The sequence below is a fragment of the Periplaneta americana genome, chromosome 6 (assembly GCF_040183065.1).
Source record: "Periplaneta americana isolate PAMFEO1 chromosome 6, P.americana_PAMFEO1_priV1, whole genome shotgun sequence".
In the NCBI taxonomy this organism is placed as follows: domain Eukaryota; kingdom Metazoa; phylum Arthropoda; class Insecta; order Blattodea; family Blattidae; genus Periplaneta; species Periplaneta americana.
In genome coordinates this window covers 107,106,066-107,125,449 of record NC_091122.1, presented here as the reverse complement: position 1 = coordinate 107,125,449, position 19,384 = coordinate 107,106,066, and the positions used below count along the sequence as shown (strand labels likewise).

The window sequence follows — 19,384 nt, the reverse complement described above, 5'->3', positions numbered from 1 at the left end:
ATGTACCACTGTCAAAAAAAAAGTGGCCGCACTTGTGGACAGCAATTTTCTAAGTCCGCTATGGATAACGGTGATGTTACATGATGCATGCGCTTATGGAAGCAGTTTTGGAACTAAGATGTTTAAGCAGGAGTCATTCACATCTGCATCTCGTAGAGCAGTGGTAGTGTGTTCGCTTAATGATTTGAAGGTTGTGAATTCGAGCCTTGTTCAAGTTATTTTATTTGTTATCGTTCTTTAATGATATAAATAATATTCTGGTTAGCATTTGTATTCTGTTTATTCTTTAGTGTTATAAATAATATTCAAGTTATCATTTTATTTTGTTATGGTTCTTTAGCGATATAAATAATATTCAAGTTATCATGTTTATATTCTGTTATCATTCTTTAGTGATATAAATAATATTCAAGTTACCATTTGTACTCTGTTATCGTTCTGTAGCGTTATAAATAATATTCAAGTTATCATTTTATTTTGTTATGGTTCTTTAGCGATATAAATAATATTCAAGTTATCATTTATATTCTGTTATCGTTCTTTAGCATTATAAATAATATTTAGGTTATTTCATTTTGTTATCATTCATTAGTGATATACAGTAAATAATATTCAAATTATCATTTGTATTCTGTTACCGTTCTTTAGCGATATAAATAATATTCAAATTATAATTTATATTCTGTTATCGTTATTTAGCAATATAAGTAATATAATTTAATGTTAGATTTGAAACAATACAGTTGCATAATACTAGTGTTAGTTTTTTCTTCTTATATTATTACATTATACTATCCTGTAACACAATAAAATGAAAAGGAGTGACGAGGATTTTAACCTGAGATATTGACATCTAAATTCCGACATTCTTCTAACTGAGCTATGGGGGCACAACTAAAGAAGCATATGCGGATAAATTGGCCCAATCCTCCTCCAAGACGTCCTGATGATTTGTGGAAGCTCGTCCAGGATGCCTGGGATGCCGTGTCTGAGAAAAGACTAGTCCATTCCATGACCGCTCAACTGCAAGATGTGATCGAGATGGAAGGAAGATGGACTAAATATTGAATCATGGCTTTTTGTTTTGTTTTTTGAACTTCTAATTGTTTGAATATTCTAAGGCAGATGGCAATAAATGTGTTTGTTTATGCCACGAAAGATATTTTTGTTGACAATATAATCTTTCTTTCTTTCCATTTGCAGGCATAATACATTCATGAACCTGATGTTAATTACTAAAACAGTCATAAAAGAGACAGGAGCAATTATATTTTCTCTCTCTCTTAAAAACAAAAAAAGCACTATGTTGTGTTTGAACACATGACCTCATGAATACCAGCCCGAAATGCTACCATTATGCTAAAACAGTAACATGGAGAACACTTTAATTATAACTGTAGATATCAGGCAATGTGGTCCAACAACACGTAATACCATCTGTCTCCAAATTGTAGCAGAGATACCCAAAGGGTATTTAAGTTTCTAGAGTGTAACGGTATGTGTATGAGTGAGTTTTTTCCTTGTAATTTGGCAGGATGTAATGACATCTGTGAGTGATGTTTCTTTATAATCTTACAGCTTCTGCATTCAGAAAAGGGATATTCGATGTGGCAAATTCTGACCTGTTTTTCATTTTTCCGCGCATGCGCCGATGACCTTTTTGGCCGCCACCTCTATAGATCAGGCAAAGTCAGTGTGTAGTTGAGTAGGCATCAGCTGAGACCTGAAAGGCTTGGCGTTCTTGTTTGGGAACCATATATCTCAACCAATGATGTGAAGGTAAACTGGCTAACTGTACTGGGGTTTTTCTCTAAAACTAATTAAATTATAGCCTGGCGAGTTTTCCTTTGGCATATATTGGGATTTTGGTGAAATTATTAAAATTCTAAAAAAATCTCCTCTTTGGAGATCTGCCTTGGCACTTAAAGATTTTTGTGGGCTAAAACGAATTCACATCGAAAATCTGCACATGTAATGATTAGTCAATGATTTATTCTGACAGAGTAATAAAGATCAAGAGCTGATTGTATATTGATATAAGAGATGAATAATGTTAAATGATTGAATTTTAATCTTAGGGTTATTGTTAAAACAAATTTTCAGTGTGAGTTTAATGTTGCTCAAAAAAAATAATAATGTTGTATATTTAGCTTGTTTGATCTTCAACATTGTGAGATTGGTTTAATTAAAAAGTTTTGAGGTTTAAAGAGAATTGTTAGTTTAAAGCTGAGTTACTGAGATGAAAATAAAGATTTGATACAAACTGCATATCCCGAAGTGGAAGAATATATTAGAGCTTCTAAAGTACCAGTAATACAGCAATGGCCACTTTTTCTTTTGACAGCTGTACAAGTATTGTAAATCTGAGTTGAACGTTTTTAATATTTAACGACTTCCTTTAATAAATAAGTACATAGAATATGTAATAGATTAAACAGGATAACTGTTTTCATTCATGGTTAATGAAAGCGTTATTGATATAACTTCAATAATGACTGTTATGTAAACCAAAGCCTGTTTATATACATCACTCACGCATGGTCTACATTTATAAATCACTATTACAATTACAGGAATATTTTCGAATGTTTTGTGAAACATATTTTACCGTAATTTGTAGGTAAAGAACTACTTCCTGTAAATTTGTACATTTGTAATTTGTACTTTCGTAAAATATTGGAGTGCAAGAGGTCAAATGACTTTATTGTCAAACGCCTGGCATTAGAAAACAACAACACAACAATTTGTACTTTCGTGAAACAGGTGCCTGGTGATCTTGTAATCAGGCGAAAACGTTGTGTGTGGATATTAAATGGAATGCATGATGGTGAAATCGACCCTAATATGTTTACAAATGAGGATAGGTTTCATCTCTATGGGTATGTAAATACTCAAAACAAGAAGTAATGGAGCTCCATAAAACCCTAACTCCTTCATGAAGAGTTCCTCCAGGATGTGAAAATAGGAGCATGGTCACTATAAATGGTGAAAGGATAATAGACCACATTTTTTTTTAAGAAAATACTAATACCGAGAGGTATGTGAAAATTACTTTGCTTCCATTTGTTGTAAATCTGTAATTTTTAAGCCCAATGCAGTACTTGAAATCTAGGTTCATGTCATTTTCGATTCTCGTGTTAAAAGTTTAAATGTTGCAAACATTCCCTTCTGGTCTTTCTCGTCCTTGTTAGAACCAGATGCGTGTGCATCCTCCTGCCTGAGCGACTAGTCAAAGGGTGGCCCCTGGTGCCTGACTGTCTGCGTGAAGCTTGGCCAAAACTAATAGAGTAATCTGACTCCAGTTGGATCACATGTTACTTGTACCAGTAGAGTGAAGTTTTCTGATGCCTGCCTCGACCGCCAGATAGCAGCAGAACACAGACAGGCGAGAAACTTCATGTAAAGTGGAGAGATGTATTCTCCCCATTGGTCTGCACAAACGTGACGTCACTAATTACGTGATTGGGTGGGGCTGTGACTTGTATGAAAAGAGTGCAGCAACCCGATAACAGCCAGAAGCTCTTTCACTTTCAAACCACCCGCTTCTCGTCTCCCATAGATCATCATGACTTTGATCTCCCATGTTCACCCTGGCTTGTTCAACCCCGTTACCTCCTTCAGACTCCTCTGCTATAGGAAAGTCATGAAGCAAGGCTTGTTAATCCCACAACAACGGACTTAACCCGTTTCCCGCACCTGGAGTCGAAAAGTCGCAAAGCAAGACTCATTAGATCTCTCAACATCCAGGGAGCTTGACTGCACAGTCGAAAAATTGTTAAGCACGGCTAGCTCGATCCCTCGACTGCGAGGACTAATCTATATCTCGTTTTCCTCTCTCTTTTCTCCTACTTCCACACACAGTGAGGGAAGTGGGAAAAAACCAGAGGTGGTATGCCACCTCAAGATTTTACCCTGGCATACCTCGATTTAAAAAAGGCATACCACCTCTCTAACAACATATACATACATGATGTATACAATAAATTGTTTCGTGCAGACAGTAATGCGAATCTTTGAAGCTTACACAACACATTAAATTTCTTAATAAAATAATTTCAAGTTACTTCAGTTATTTACTATATTATTTTGCAATGTCCATTGAGACTTATCATTTAAAATAATGTTAAAGTTTTAAAGTGCCTTACTTAATTATTAATAAAAAGTGCAACAACAACAACAAAAATGACACAGTCACTAAATTGGAAACAATGGCCACCACAAGCTACAGATCACAGCCTTGTATACTTGAAATACTACCATTGTAAGCATTCTAGGGGTTTGCTTATCAAATAAACGTGTCTAAATACATGTTGAATACAGTTCCAGGAGGCTGTGGTTTAGATTTACGAAGCAAACAGATAGTACTCTTTGCTGTGAAGAAATGTATAAACAAATTTTTACAGATCAATTTTTTTCAGTGACGGTATGTCATTTTTCACTAACAGAATGTTTTCTGGCCATAGAAACCAGTGGCAGTATTCCATACTGGCGCATACCGTCTCACTTCCCTCACTGCCCGCACAGTACCCTTCAGGCAAGCCTTATCTCTCCTAATCAGGCACTCAGTTACCCCCGTCTCCCTTCAAACAAATTCTATCTCACTATAATCATTCTTTCCACATCGATGTTTCAGGACGAATTTCTAATTTACCAATTTCTATCCGACTCTCCCATTTTCCCTGCCCCAGAACCAGGGAAAAATATATAATACTTTTTTCATGTTATTTTCAATAAACAAAGAATGTTAAAACAGATTTTCTTCCTTCACCATAACACATTATCCCCCTTTAAGCTTCGGCCCTCTTGTCCCATCACTTTCATTTCCTGACTCCATCTCGATGTCATGTTAGAGGGACATCAAAGGAGACCAGCACACAATTTTTGGCGAGGTAAAGGAGAGGGAGTGCACTGCTAACTTTTTCCCATTAGGATTCTGCAACAGCACATACAGCCCACTATTCTATGAAAGAATTTCGTACGATGTTCCTCGAGGTTGTGGGTTCGATCCCGGCCAAGGTCAATGGCATTTAAGTGTGTTTAAATGCGACAGGCTCATGTCAGTAATTTACTGGCATGTAAAAGAACTCCTGAGGGACAAAATTCCGGCACATGCTGATATAACCTCTGCAGTTGCGAGAGTCGTTAAATAAACCATAATTTTTTTTTTCATACAATGTTCAAAGATAGAACTTTCGATAGAAGTGTGGGGCCCTGTCGATCTCCCTGTGATTTTTTCTCTGAGGAAATTTTAAAATATGTTAAAATAATCCCATAGCCTAAAAGAAATTTAAAATAGCGTCTGGGAAAACATCGTCTTCACTTCTCAAAGAGATGTGGTTTCTTAAGCTGGTGCCACAAATGTTTGCTACAAGAAGACAGATATTTACAGCATCTCTTTGCTTAATTTGCATAAACAAATGAAGTTTTAATTGTTTATAGTTAATATTTTACATTAAAGGTTTGAGGATTGTCGAACTACTGACAATATGCTCCTCTCATCTGGCATGTGAGCGCTCATTGGCCGACAGTCATGTTACTGCTTCATAGTAAGGAAATATCTACTCACTCAGGATGAAAAACAAATGACAATATTCGTCGCCATAGAGTTGCGAGTACAGTTTTATGATTTTTTCTCTAGGTATAGTTAATTTTGCTACGACAGGTTGAAACAGTTTAGGTTAGAACTGCAGATAGTGCATAGTGACCTATCAATTTTCACACAACAATGTCATTGTAATTTATAATGGTTAATAATGTGCTGTTGATAGAGACAACTGAATCAATGAAAGTCGTATCTACAGTCAGAAGTTATCAGTCATGTTGTGTAAAAAAATTAATGTTATGTTTCAACCTTATAGTGCACCTATATTTAATAATGATGTACTGTTCAATTTTAAGCAGAAAGAAAACGAAACAAGAAGTAAAATGAAATAAATGAAAGTGTGAAGTCGAATACTGCAACACTGTAGTTTGTGTTACACCACATGTAAAATATTGCTTCAAAATGAAAAATATATATATTAAAATCGGTATTGCAATATGGCACATATTTTCATTTATAATGCTGCGTATTCTTCTAGATTAGAAAGTTGATATAAAACAATTAATTTAGTGCCCCAACAAAATATTACATTTCTTATATTATTTCAAGTTTATCACAAAAGATTTGGGTTACTATGGACAATGAAAAAAAGAGTTACAAAAATTACTGTCTTATAGTTTTTGTAGTACTTAAGTAAAATAGGATGCATTGAATGTAGGAAATTAAATGTTGTATAGTAATTATTTTTTTAATGGCCTCTGGATACATTTAACCCACTCTTTATTACGTTTAGCAAAGTGTGTGACCTGAACATCTCAGATAAGTGTTATCTATTCATAACTTTGTATCATTAATTTAAACATGCAAATAAAAAAACTCAGAATTCTCATTCAATAGTTGGTACGTAATCAAATGGCTCCATGTTCACATTGTTCAATTTTGTTATTTTTTTAAACTAATTTTGAAGTACTTTATTAAGATATGACTTGCTGAATTTCTGACTGGTAAGTAAGAAGGATATTATCTGCACTTGCTAGTGCTTTATTCTTAAGTGTATTTCCAGTTTTATCTGGCTGGACGAATCTTGGATATCTCCCTATATCATACACAGGACTGATGTCTAATTTGCGTTTCGTTATGGGTTAGGTGAGTTGAATGAGAGGATAGCTAAGTGAGGCTGAGATATATAACAAGGTTTGTGGGTTAGTTGAGGGGATTGCTAAGTGACATGAGGCCAAGAACTGTGACAAGATTTTAATTAGCTATTTAAGTACGCTTCCTCTTCCGTGTGTAGCGTGAACAGATATCGAAGTTTCACCTCTGGCTGTATAAAAATAAATATATCAAAACAAAAATGTCATTTTTTAAACCTAGGTATTTGTTTTATGTAATGCCCTATAATTAACTACCGTTTTATAGGACTACACTTACCCTACTTAAACGTGTAAAAAAAAAAAGAGCAGAAGTTAAAACAGAAAATGGAACAGATGCATTACAGGACCCATCCTAAATATAAAAATATGCTAAGCCACAAAAAAAGATCAACGGAAGTTGCGTTTCGATCAATTAAACGATCGATATATATGGTTTTCATTATGTTGCCAACCAATCAATATTGTTGTAAATTAGTTTGATCATAATCATGGCAGCAATTTCGAATGCTATAGTTAAATATAAAAAAGAAGTGGATCAAATTCTCCCTCTTGATTTAAAATGTAGGCCTCGAAATGGAAATTATGAAATTATAAATAAGTTGTAAACTTTTTAGTAGCTTTATCCATGAATAAAGACATGTAGGCTATGTTTATAGTTTTTTTTATGCGAATGTGGTTTACTTAGGAGTGAAATGTTTTGCGAAACATGCAATCCTGGGATGAGACTGAAGAAATTTAAAAGTAAACGAGATGAACTCCTGTAGAGATGTCATTGGAAATTACAAGGTATTAAATGATAGACACAGGAACGCCATATCGTAGCACTTTGTGAAATCACTCGGATAACGGAGAGGATGAAACAGAACATCTCCAGTGAAGCCCATGGTAAAATGCTAATTTTACACCAATTTTGTTTTTAATTCTTTGGTCCAAGGAAAATACTAGTAAAAATGTGTTTTGGTGAAAGACTAGTATTTTCCCTGGACCAAAAATGCAGTATAAATTGAGTAGAATTAGTATTTTATAATATATTATAAAGATGACTAATATGGATCTTAATTTTATTGTTGTATTAATACCTATGTTGTATTGTTTGAAAGTTTAATGTTACTGTGTTTAAAGTTTAGGTTGGGTTTGTTTCTTTAACTTTATTTTGAATAAAATTTAATATATTGTATAACAAAGGTGACTAATATGAGCTTAATATCATTATTGTTGGTTTTATTAAATTATACATGTTTATAGTACTATGTATTTAGTATTGTTAAGATGGCATACTTGATATAATAATCGAAAATATACAATCGATACTATAGAATACTCGGGGTGGGTCCTATAATGAAAATTTCAGTATACGGATTCCTCACTGACAATTATATCTTAAAATACCAAAAAAGAGCAGATTTGTTTGCGTTTGTCGAATGCGCATCATCATGCTTACGAAAAGGCACTTTTCAGTGCCAATAATTTATTTTGTGTGCACAAGGTTGGAATTTTGAAGAGGGAAAGGGAGGAATCCGTGTTCTGAAATTTATCCAGTAAGTATAAATGTATGCTCTATGACAATCCAAACGAACCTAAATGTACTGAAACGTCAAATTCGTTACTTACATGAGCACCCAAATTGATGTGTACCGTTTAACCTCCTGAAACATGCGGCTGCTCCTTCTATAGGATCATACATTTTATCTCTAATTCTTTCTGCATGAGCTGAAATTTTAATTAGATGAAATTATTTGACACGCCTATGTCAAACGTCACATGCAATACAAAGGCCAAAAAATGGTACTAGCCTACTTTCTTTAATGTGAAACAACAAGTAGCCGCATTTAAAGCGCAGACATTCAGAAGTTTCCACAATAACTACTTATTAAATTATAATACTACTATAGTCTACAATTCTATTTTCTAATTTACCTGAATTTTTAAAAGAAAACACAACAAAAAGATACATAAACGACAGAAATACTGAAGCCATATTTGATATTTTGGGTTTACACCAATCACTGACAAGAACTGATTCTCCCATGAATCACCACATGCATTGCTTTGAGGATGACTTACACGTATGAAAAATTTGCGCCAACTACCTAGTGCGAGTAATTTCAGCATGAGCAAACAATAAGGCCCGTAACACACTTGCAGAGTTTTCGCCAGCGAGAAATGTGTTGCGAGAAAATTAAAAAATTGATAACATGGATTCAAATGGACGTCCACACACTGGGAGATATTCTCGCTCGAGGCAAAAACCTCGAGCGAGTTTCTCGCTGGAATCGGTAGCTCAGCGAATTTTCTTGACACATTTATCAAAGATGTTTAACATTTATACTCTTTATGACGATTGAATATAGAAAACATATCGCAGGTGGCGATGAATTGTATTGTTTTTATTTGAAAATGAGGAAAGATGGCTGATAATTGCAGTCGGAAACTTATCGAACTTGTCACCCGTAGGCCTATTTATATGATACACGGGATGAAAACTATAAAAACGCCAAACTTAAAGAAGAAATCTGGAGACAAATATCAGATTATCTGAAAATAAATAGGGCTATATTTTATTTATTTTGATGAGATTTAATAGTACTATTAATTAAACATTTGAAATAATGTATCTATATGTCTTAACAGTTTACATAATTTTAATCAGAACATAGCAAAGAATCCTCTATCATATAATGAATGGCAAAAAACTGAGGTCCATTCAACCTGAAATAACGCCTAAACGTATCATTCAAATCGAAACCAGTCCAAAACTCGCCCTTATTTCCGTAAGATACAATGTGATTTTCAGATATTTCTGGCTTTAATTTTAGGCCTACTTCTTCTTTTCATTAACAAAATATGTTCATGTAACTCCATTTCCTCATCATCTGAATATTCAGATTCAACATAGCGTTCGTACGTAATTTGTGAAGTACGACAATATACTTACAGGTTATATATTTAAGTACGACAATAGGCCTATAAGTAAATACATAACCTGTAATATTTCCCCGAGCGAGTGATTACTATAATTAATCAGAAAACTGTTTTCTGCATGAATGCAGTGCATAGATGATCATAGCGAGGTGTGATCTGTGATAGCGAGAACTCGCCAAGTGTGTGGAGGAAGGCTCTTCGCCTCTTTCTCGCAACACATTTCTCGCTAGCGAAAACTCTTCAAGTGTGTTACGGGCCTAATGCGAAAGTTTAGGCAAGTGATCCTAGCACATATGAATTACTACTTTAGAAAGTTGAATAATAAGATTGGTCACGGAAAGCGGGCGATAAGACAATTAAATACACTCCTGTGGAATGACAAGGTAACAAAGAAAACTAAATATAAAACTATAATAGAAAGTATATGTACCTATGGATCTGAAACTTGGGAAATCAGAGACAGGATGAAGAAGAAATTGTTGGCTTCAGAACTGGATTACTGGTGCCGTAGTTGTCAAATTTCGAGGATGGACCACATTAGGAATCAGGATGTCCGAAATATAATGCAGGTATTAGGAGATATCTTACAATCAGTGGAAACTAAACGCCTGATATGGTATGGGCATCTCCAGAGAATGTCAGTCGACCGCTGGCCTAATAAGGTCTTCAACTGGACTCCCCCGGAAAAAAAGAGAAGAGGAAGGCCAATGAAAAAATGGAGCAAGGAGGTTCAGGAGGATATGGTCTGCAGGGGTTTACAAGTGGGCGATTGGCAAAACCGGAGTACCTGGAAGTTGAGAAGCGGAAGACGGCGACAGCCGTAAAATTACTCGCAATACATACATACATACATAGAAAGTTTATTATTACAATATAGAGAGCGTGTATAACTGCGCAGAAGACTATTGAGGAGTATCAACATCGAAACACGGACGAGTCACATGACTTTGGGACGAATGCAGCCGATTTCTGTTGACAGACATGGGCACATAAATTACCAAGTAAAGAATAGGCCAATATTTTAGTAGTCTGTGATTAATACCGAGCGAGAGATCGAGCACAATAAATATAAATCGATTGTGGACATGGGTGGAACAGTGTTGCCAACGTCCCGGCGGTTATATTATTTGGCGTCAAAGTTAACGACTTTACGTTTTGGCCACTTTAACTGTTTTAATAACATGTATTTGGAAACATTAAATATGTATTTTGTCATTATTATTATTATTATTATTATTATTATTATTATTATTATTATTATTAAAGTACCGTATTTTTATTGGTACAGTTACAAATTGGACACACCTGCACGTGTCATGACATCTTTGGGAATACCCATAGAGCTAGAGTTGACGGCAATTCGGAAGACGGTAGTCTGCTAGCCTTTGCGTCGAGAGAGACAGATAGTGAGAGCAAGGCAGCGTACATTGCCACATCGTACTTCACGAGCACGTGCAATACAAATAGTGCAGAAGAGAATTTAAATTATCAAAAGACAATAATGACCTTAGCCGTTGATTACTGTAAGCATGACACCAAACAAACTCTCTTTCCTTCATTAACAATATTCTTTGCACTGTTCTCAATCCCACACCACATGCTTCTGCAGCTCTGTTCTGCAGTCGTTTCTTGCACGTTGGCAACGTTGCAGCCAGCAGCAAGATGGCCGGCAGCGTTCTGCTCGTCAACGTCTTTAAAAAAATTATACGCCTTAAACACTATTTTCCGCTTCTGCCTGTGCAATACTTGTCTTTTTACAGTCTCTTCTTCCATTTATTTATCTTACACACACATAGCAAATGTTAGTTTTACTTACCGGTATTCGATGTATTGAAACACTCACACGTGAACAAACGAACTCGGGAAGTACTTGTTACCGACTGATTCTGATTGGTGCTACTGTACAAGCTTGTGACGTCACATACCAGAAATGCTACGGCCCATATAGCAGCTGACCGCCTTCCGAAATGCCGTCTAGTCTAGTATAATTTAAAGAGCGAGTATAGTCACAGGCTACTGAGGGGTATCAATCAGTGGCGTAGCATGAAATTTTGAGCAGGGGAAGCTAACTCAAGTTGTCTTCCATGTAATATGAGAAAACGTATTACAAAAATACAGTCTTAAAATAAATAGTAGTCAGTTTCAAGTCAGCAGTCGAAGATTGGTTAGAACATCGTAAGTAACACCAATAAGGCATGTCCTCAAATGATACGTAGTAAAATATGATTTCACGGTTTACACATATCTCTTAACAAATAGACACGTATACGTGTAACATTAGCTCACTCCCTGTTATACTTAGAGAAATCACAATATTAGTATAATTACGTAAGTATGCGTCTGTCTTTTGGTTGTGTCCTTCATTGACAGCAAGGGAGTCGGTCATTTGTTTTTTAAATCACACTTTTGTTCGTAAGTCAGTCTTGATAATACAAATGTCCTAAAAAATTCAAGTAAATTAGTGTCAGGAACTGTTATTTCGCTCATTATTTATTATATCAGCCACAATGCACACTAACACTTCAACTGAACACAACTGACGAATAGGGATAACTCAGAAATTACTGTACTTACTTTAAATGTTAAAGCTAGCTTCTTTTCGAGCCTTGCGACTAGGGTAGTTTAAAAGGGATGGAAAATCTGCGGGGTGGATTACACAGAAGAAACCGGTCTGCTTGGAAGCTGGTGTGTGCAGGCTTCTTGTTTACTGCTGCATCACAAATAATCCTGAACTGCCGCATCACAATATTTAACGCGTAAATATAAATTCTATTAAAATTAATAAATAATTTTCTCCATAAACTGCAGGTTTATTATGAAATTATTATTAACTGGGGAAGCTAAGCTTTTTAGCTTACATTGACGCTACGCCACTGGTATCAATATCGAAACGCAGACGAGTCACATGACTTTGGGACGAACGCAGCTGATTTCTGTTAACTGACATAGGCGCTTAATGATTTTTCTTAGGAAATACTATGATTTTTTTCGATGTAGCACAATATATAGAAATATTATACCCAGATATAATGAAGTTCACTGATAGTCTAAACTCGCGCTATTTGTCGGAGAATATATTATTATTATTATTATTATTATTATTATTATTATTATTATTATTATTATTATTATTATTTTATTAAACTTAATGCCCAGACATTTGGACTTGGTATAAAACCATTGGCCTGTTTACTTTCCAATTTAATTCACCTCCAGACTTGTATTCAAAATTTTTATGTCGCTGGATTATTAATATGACAACAATTCATCGGAATATTAGTCCTTGTGTAAAACACATGCTGGTGAAGAATTAATGGAAAGGAGAACGTGGCCTGACATATCATTATGAGGACAGGAACAAATTGAACAGTTATGCGTGTTTTATACAATAATAATAATAATAATAATAATAATAATAATAATAATAATAATAATAATAATAATAATAATAATAATAATAATAATATCGAATGAGTCACTCAGAATCAAATCAAACTGCACTTTATCAAAAAATCTGATTTTTTAGGAAAAACTAATGCAGTTAGACTCCAAACAGTGATTTTATATTAAAGTTAAGGTAGATAAATTGCAGTTTGACTCCAAACGAGCAGTTTATCATATTCCCTGCAAAATTCCGGGCTGAAACATTTCTTAAACCCATATTTCAAAATTTGGAGAAGTGAAGTTTGATTCTAGGCTATTCATATCCATTACAATAAAACTAGTTGATGGTAATGGTAATCTTACAACTACTTAGTAGGCCTCTAATATCGTAATTTACAATTCATGTTGGATAACGGTCAGCTAAGCCCCTTATTAATGATAGGCCTATATGTCAATAAATTCAAATGTTTATTCAATCTTATGGCTTAGACACTAATAATTATATAAAACAAACAATTTATGTTTTAAGTAAAATGTAAAACATAAATCGTTTGTTTTATATAATTATTAGTGTCTAACCATAAGATTGAATAAACATTTGAATTTATTGATATATATCTCTAATATCGTGTTAAATGAAAAATATTTTTTATTACCCTACTTACTGATTATTGTAACGTGACGAGACTTCTACACAATTATGTGATATTTTATTTGTAACCTACAGCAGTGCAAAGTTTATAACTTCACTTTCTCTTCTCAGCAAACCCTAACTATGAACAGAAACTTACCCAATTTTTTCAAACTATTTTCACTTACAGGCCTCCAGATATGGAGGGTAGCTGTGAATATATTGAATAAGCAGTTGCGGACAGCCGATGAGGGTTGGTCCTCCAGCTTGGGGGTTGGGCGAAGGGCTAACAACCCATCACCATAAAAAAAACAGCTTGCTACGAAACCTCAAAATAAGCCTCGGAATGGGACTGATTCTCTGGCACGACATTTATTTGTCTATGGGCACGACCTTATATGTAGATGAAATTATTGGGGATCATCAGTGTGGTTTTAGGCGCAATAGATCAACTACTGATCAGATATTTTGTATTCGACAGATAATGGAGAAAAAATGGGAGTATAAGAGTACAGTGCATCAATTATTCATAGATTTCAAAAAGGCATATGACTCGGTTAAGAGAGAAGTTTTATATGATATTCTTATTTAATTTGGCATTCTCAAGAAACTAGTCCAATTTTATTAAAATGTGTCTCAGTGAAACGTACAACAGAGTCCGTATAGGTCAGTTTCTGTCAAATGCATTTCTAATTCACTGAGGGCTAAAGCAAGGAGATGCACTATTACCTTTATTTTCTAACTTTGCTCTAGAGTATGCCATTAGGAAAATCCAGGATAACAGAGAGGTTTCGGAATTGAATGGGTTACATCAGGTGCTTGTCTATGCAGATGACGTGAATATGTTAGGAGAAAATCCACAAACGATAAGAGAAAATACGGGAGTTTTACTGGAAGTAAGTAAAGAGATAGGTTTGGAAGTAAATCCCGAAAAGACTAAGTATATGATTATGCCTCGTGACGAGAATATTGTGCGAAATGGAAATATAAAAATTGGAAATTTATCCTTTGAAGAGGTGGAAAAATTCAAATACCTGGGAGCAACAGTAACAAATATGATGCTCGGGAGGAAATTAAACACAGAATAAATATGGGAAATGCATGTTATTATTCAGTTGAGAAGCTTTAATCATCTAGTCTGCTGTCAAAAAATCTGAGAGTTACAATTTATAAAACAGTTATATTACCGGTTGTTCTCTATGGTCGTGAAACTTGGACTCTCACTTTGAGAGAGGAACATAGAATAAGGTGCTTAGGAAAATATTTGGGGTTAAGAGGGATGAAGTTACAAATGGAGAAAGTTACACAACACAGAACTGCACACATTGTATTCTTCACCTGATATAATTAGGAACATTAAATCCAAACGTTTGAGATGGACAGGGGATGTAGCACGTATGGGCGAATCCAGAAATGCATATAGAGTGTTAGTTTGAGGCCGGAGGGAAAAAGACCTTTGGAGAGGCTGAGACGTAGATGGGAAGATATTAAAATGGATTTGAGGAAGGTGGGATATGATGATAGAGAGTGGATTAATCTTGCTCAGGATAGGGACCAATGGCGGGCTTATGTCAGGGCGGGAATGAACCTCCAGGTTCTATGGGCTAGCAGATAGTGTGTTACTGCTGTAGACAATTTTCAGCAGGACGTCAGAATGTGCATGACGAGGAGCGCAGTGGCAGGCCAACCATCATCACAGACAACCTTGTGGAGCAACGCAGCATCTGCTTGCTCATAACGTCAGGTTCATAGACCTGGCACAGCTGACGATCAATTTCAATAGGCGCTATGCCCTGTGCATTCAAAAACTTTATCACTGACCGCACTTCACACTCGGCAGGAGCTGGAATAGGAACGTCCATCTTCAACCAATGCAACGAAACTACTGAGCACTCGGGAAGTTCTGCTAGCGCATGCGCCATGCCAGGACATTACTCTATCATGTACATGCAGTTGCTTCGCGCAACATATGGTTTACTAGCTAATATAGCAAACTTGTTTTCGTATGTTAGTGTTTAGTCTTTCATATGATGTTGTCTATTATGTTGTATCCATTTTCCTGTGCTATGTAGGCTATTTGATAGTGTGTATTAATGAGTCTGTGTATCATGGATCGAAATGCTGCGTGTTTGTGTTGTGTATGTGTGTTACCGTGGTAGTAGGTTTCCTGTATATTTTGAACATATGTTTGTTGTCTGTCTAAACCGCAATCGGACCACTGAGGCACTCTCTCACCAACACGACGACTGTCATTCTCGCTGGATACTTAAACACCGAACAGACTACCAGTGTGCTCTCTCACCAACACGGCATCACAACAGCTGAACACTAAAACCCTAGATCGAAACATCATCTATCTCTGGGTCAGGCATTCAAACTTTCACTTGGCAGACACTATCTCGTGTACAATGTTGCAACTATTACGATGGCTGGATAATTAAAATACTATTGTCGGAGGGGTTATGGGTCTGTTTTTCGTGAAACTGGGTACCAACCCGATATTTGCCTTTACTACTGGAAATACATAGTATAACAGATTGAGGAAATCACGAAAAACCTCAATCAGGTTGGCGAGCCAAAGGGTTCGAACCTGGAACCTCCAGAATACAAGTCTCAAATGTAAGCATCTGAGCTACCACGCTCAGTGTTAAACCTGTTCTGCAAGTAGTTGACCAGAGTCATTTCACTTATAAAATATTAACACTGCAACAATAAAATACTTGTAGCATCAACACTTCTTATGTGCAATTTTAACACAACTTAACCTTTTACGTTAAATAAAAGCATTAAAACATTAATATTCAAGCTATTTGCATTTCCAAATTAATCTTACTGAATCTACACTCACTGATTTCAAAACAATACTGAATTAGACAATTTTGAAACTAAGTGTATGTGTTTATTTTCTTCTTCCTCTCCTACCTATGGTGTAGAGCAGCGGTCATCAAAACACTGCACGCTTGGGCTAGTGTGCAATTGTCGCTGCTAGCGGGTATGCTGTCTGTCAATCCCTGTGCACGATGGAGCAGAATTCCTTACCTTCCATGCACTCTACCCATTTCAGAGAGTGCTGACGACCACTGGTGTAGAGGTTTTGATGAGAGCCTGCCAAGGCTTCCTGTCCTGTGCTTGTGTCTTCACTCAATTTCAGTCTATTCCCCTCTCACATAACACAGCCTTGGTGTTGTCTTCCCATTTAAGTCTTGGTTATCCTCTCGGTTGTGTTAATTTCCTCCTGGTCAATAATGACGCACTTTCATGATCGCATAAAAATAATTAAAATATGGTTTAGAAGAGGTGTAGATTCAACTTTTTCCATTGTTGATAATGAAAAAAGTAATAACAGTTTTTGAGTAACGTGCACCCAAACTTCATGAAATTAATATTCTCTAGATAGGCAATACTTTCTTACCTTAATTGAATTTCTCGGTTTGATTGGTAACCCTACCATATTTCTTTGTTTATCTTGTTTGCATCATCTAGACACAAAAAATATGTTGTTGTTTCAATGTCTTGCATCTAGCAATGAAGCCATTAGCATTCGTGCTCTCCAATACTTCTGGGCTACAGTGTCTTCTGCAGATAAGACAACAAATATTAACTAATTAAAAAAAGCTACAATCTAAGTTGCACACGCATTCGTGAATGGAGTCAGTAGAAATACCCATAACTTCGCTGTTCTGTCATCTCGGCTGAAATGTATGATTCAATAACAGCAATGTTAAAAAGATCGTTATCTCCACTATGCTGCCAAGTTCCATAATCACTGCAAACATATACAAAAAGCTTGATTCCAAGAAAGGTGCTGATCTCAAAGAACTGTAGTAAAAATATTTATTTACTAAGACAAAGACTTTTAATGGAGACTCGCGTCCATATGACCTTCGAGTAGAAGAGTGTTTGACCACCACCCCTCCACTGTCACCACTACTGCACTGATGAGTAACTCATCCTTTTTATCCATTCTTGATTACTTTGCATATGTTCAGTTTTTGTAAACGTGATCATACTACTATCGAAATTCTGGTTTCAGCTACATGCATTCCATATAAAAAGAAAGCCAACTACAAATATACCCTAAGAAGACCTGCGAACATATGAAATTTTAACCAAAGCTGGAAAGAATATGGCAGTATTTTATTGGGATGATATCTAGAAGGTAAATTGTTTAAAACCAGATGCTTAAATTAATTGAGAAACAAAAATGAGGTCCAATTAACACTCCTCTGAAAGTTTTTTTTTTTGTAAAAAAACATATTTTATTAATCCTAAACACATATAACAATTATATACGCGCACAATAGAGGTGTTCACATAAATTGAACAAAATTGTGTGGTTCATCAGAATAATAAATTGTATTCTCTAGAAAACAAGGGCTTGTGTTTGAGTGTAACGTATAAGTATTACAATGGTTAATAATTTGAAACATTAATGAAACACACAGTGCCCAAAGGAGCAGTGATCACAACACACTCACCATAATGGAAGAAATTAAACTCTGATACTGTTGTAACTTTCTAAGCAATTTTCGCTGAAGAAAATGAAATGAGTATTATTTTCAAAAATATTCTATTCGATTCTCAATGCATTTGAATCTCATTTAAAATATGTCATTGTCTTAAGTATCAACTTAAAAATGTCTCTGGAAGATTATTAGAAGAGGTATATGCTGTATTTTCAGTTTTGGTATTATGCTTTGCAATTTTTCGAAATTTGATGAGCACTGCATAATTTGTCATCACTTGATTCATACATGCTCAGATGAGAGAATGCATAAAGTTTCAGTGCGCAGATAACAATTGTGACGTGTTCGTGTTCTATAATAATTAAATATAAAGCCAATGTTTAATAAGATAAAGACAAAACATTTTTGACACGAGATTTACAGCTTTCACAGTGATTGGATTGTGAAGAATATTTTGGATTTGCAAATTTATGTTAAGATATAATTTCACCAATGTTTCAAAACTATTTGCAGATTCCATTCTCAAGACTATATACTCAAGACTAAAAAAAATCGTCTACTCTGTTGCATGCAGTAGTTTGGGCTAGCCAAGCATCAAGGACCAGAGTATGTGACATTTCTTAAGTAATACTACCCTGAGCATGGAACCTCCAAGTCATTCTGAAACACAGGAGAAGTTACAAACTCTAAATCTTTTTCATAAACTATTTTTGAATTAGAAAAAGAGATATTATACGTGAGGTAACAGACATATTGGTATCAGTATTCTGTCAATCACAACAAGAAAAGTGTATTGCTAGAGATTCATACCTGCATTACAAAAATTTAGTAAAACCCTGAAAATCATCCTATGTACATGACTGAATCAAATTTAAGTATAAACATAAGAAATGTTCACGACGTTGATCATTTTAATGACATCTAGATGATAGAATTAAATGGAAATAGAGAACTTGTAAATATAGTTCATTGTTGGTCATTCTTATATTTAAGTTGAAGTTATTACAAGGGTGCGAATTAAGTGGTTAGGTACAGCTTACAGCAGTAAATTTTTTGGAAATATTCAACATTTTTTTTTCTCCATTTTGTATCCTGTACAATAATGAAAATTTGTATGTGTAAAACACTATCCTTCTGTTACATGAAAAAAAAATATTTTTACGATTTAAAAAAATTATTTATTTATTTTTTTTTTTCAAAATTCAAAATGGTGGCAGTTCACTGTCCAGTGATGAAGCGTTTCCCTCATAACTCATAAACTTTTTCATGTTCACTCTCTTTTATT

General features: G+C 35.1%; 1 protein-coding gene across 2 annotated transcripts in view; it reads right to left on the bottom strand.

Moving 5' to 3' along the window:
* Nct (Nicastrin) overlaps positions 1–8,698 on the bottom strand; it is a 56,424-nt gene extending 47,726 nt beyond the window's left edge. For both annotated transcript variants that reach the window (XM_069828746.1, XM_069828747.1), the window contains exons 1-2: positions 8,614–8,698; positions 8,308–8,406 (exon numbers count right to left, since the gene is read on the bottom strand). In XM_069828746.1, coding sequence (XP_069684847.1) covers positions 8,308–8,406; positions 8,614–8,674 — 160 coding nt within the window. In that variant the 5' untranslated portion in view covers positions 8,675–8,698. The remainder of the gene's footprint in view (positions 1–8,307; positions 8,407–8,613) is intronic.
* Positions 8,699–19,384: the final 10,686 nt, after the last annotated feature.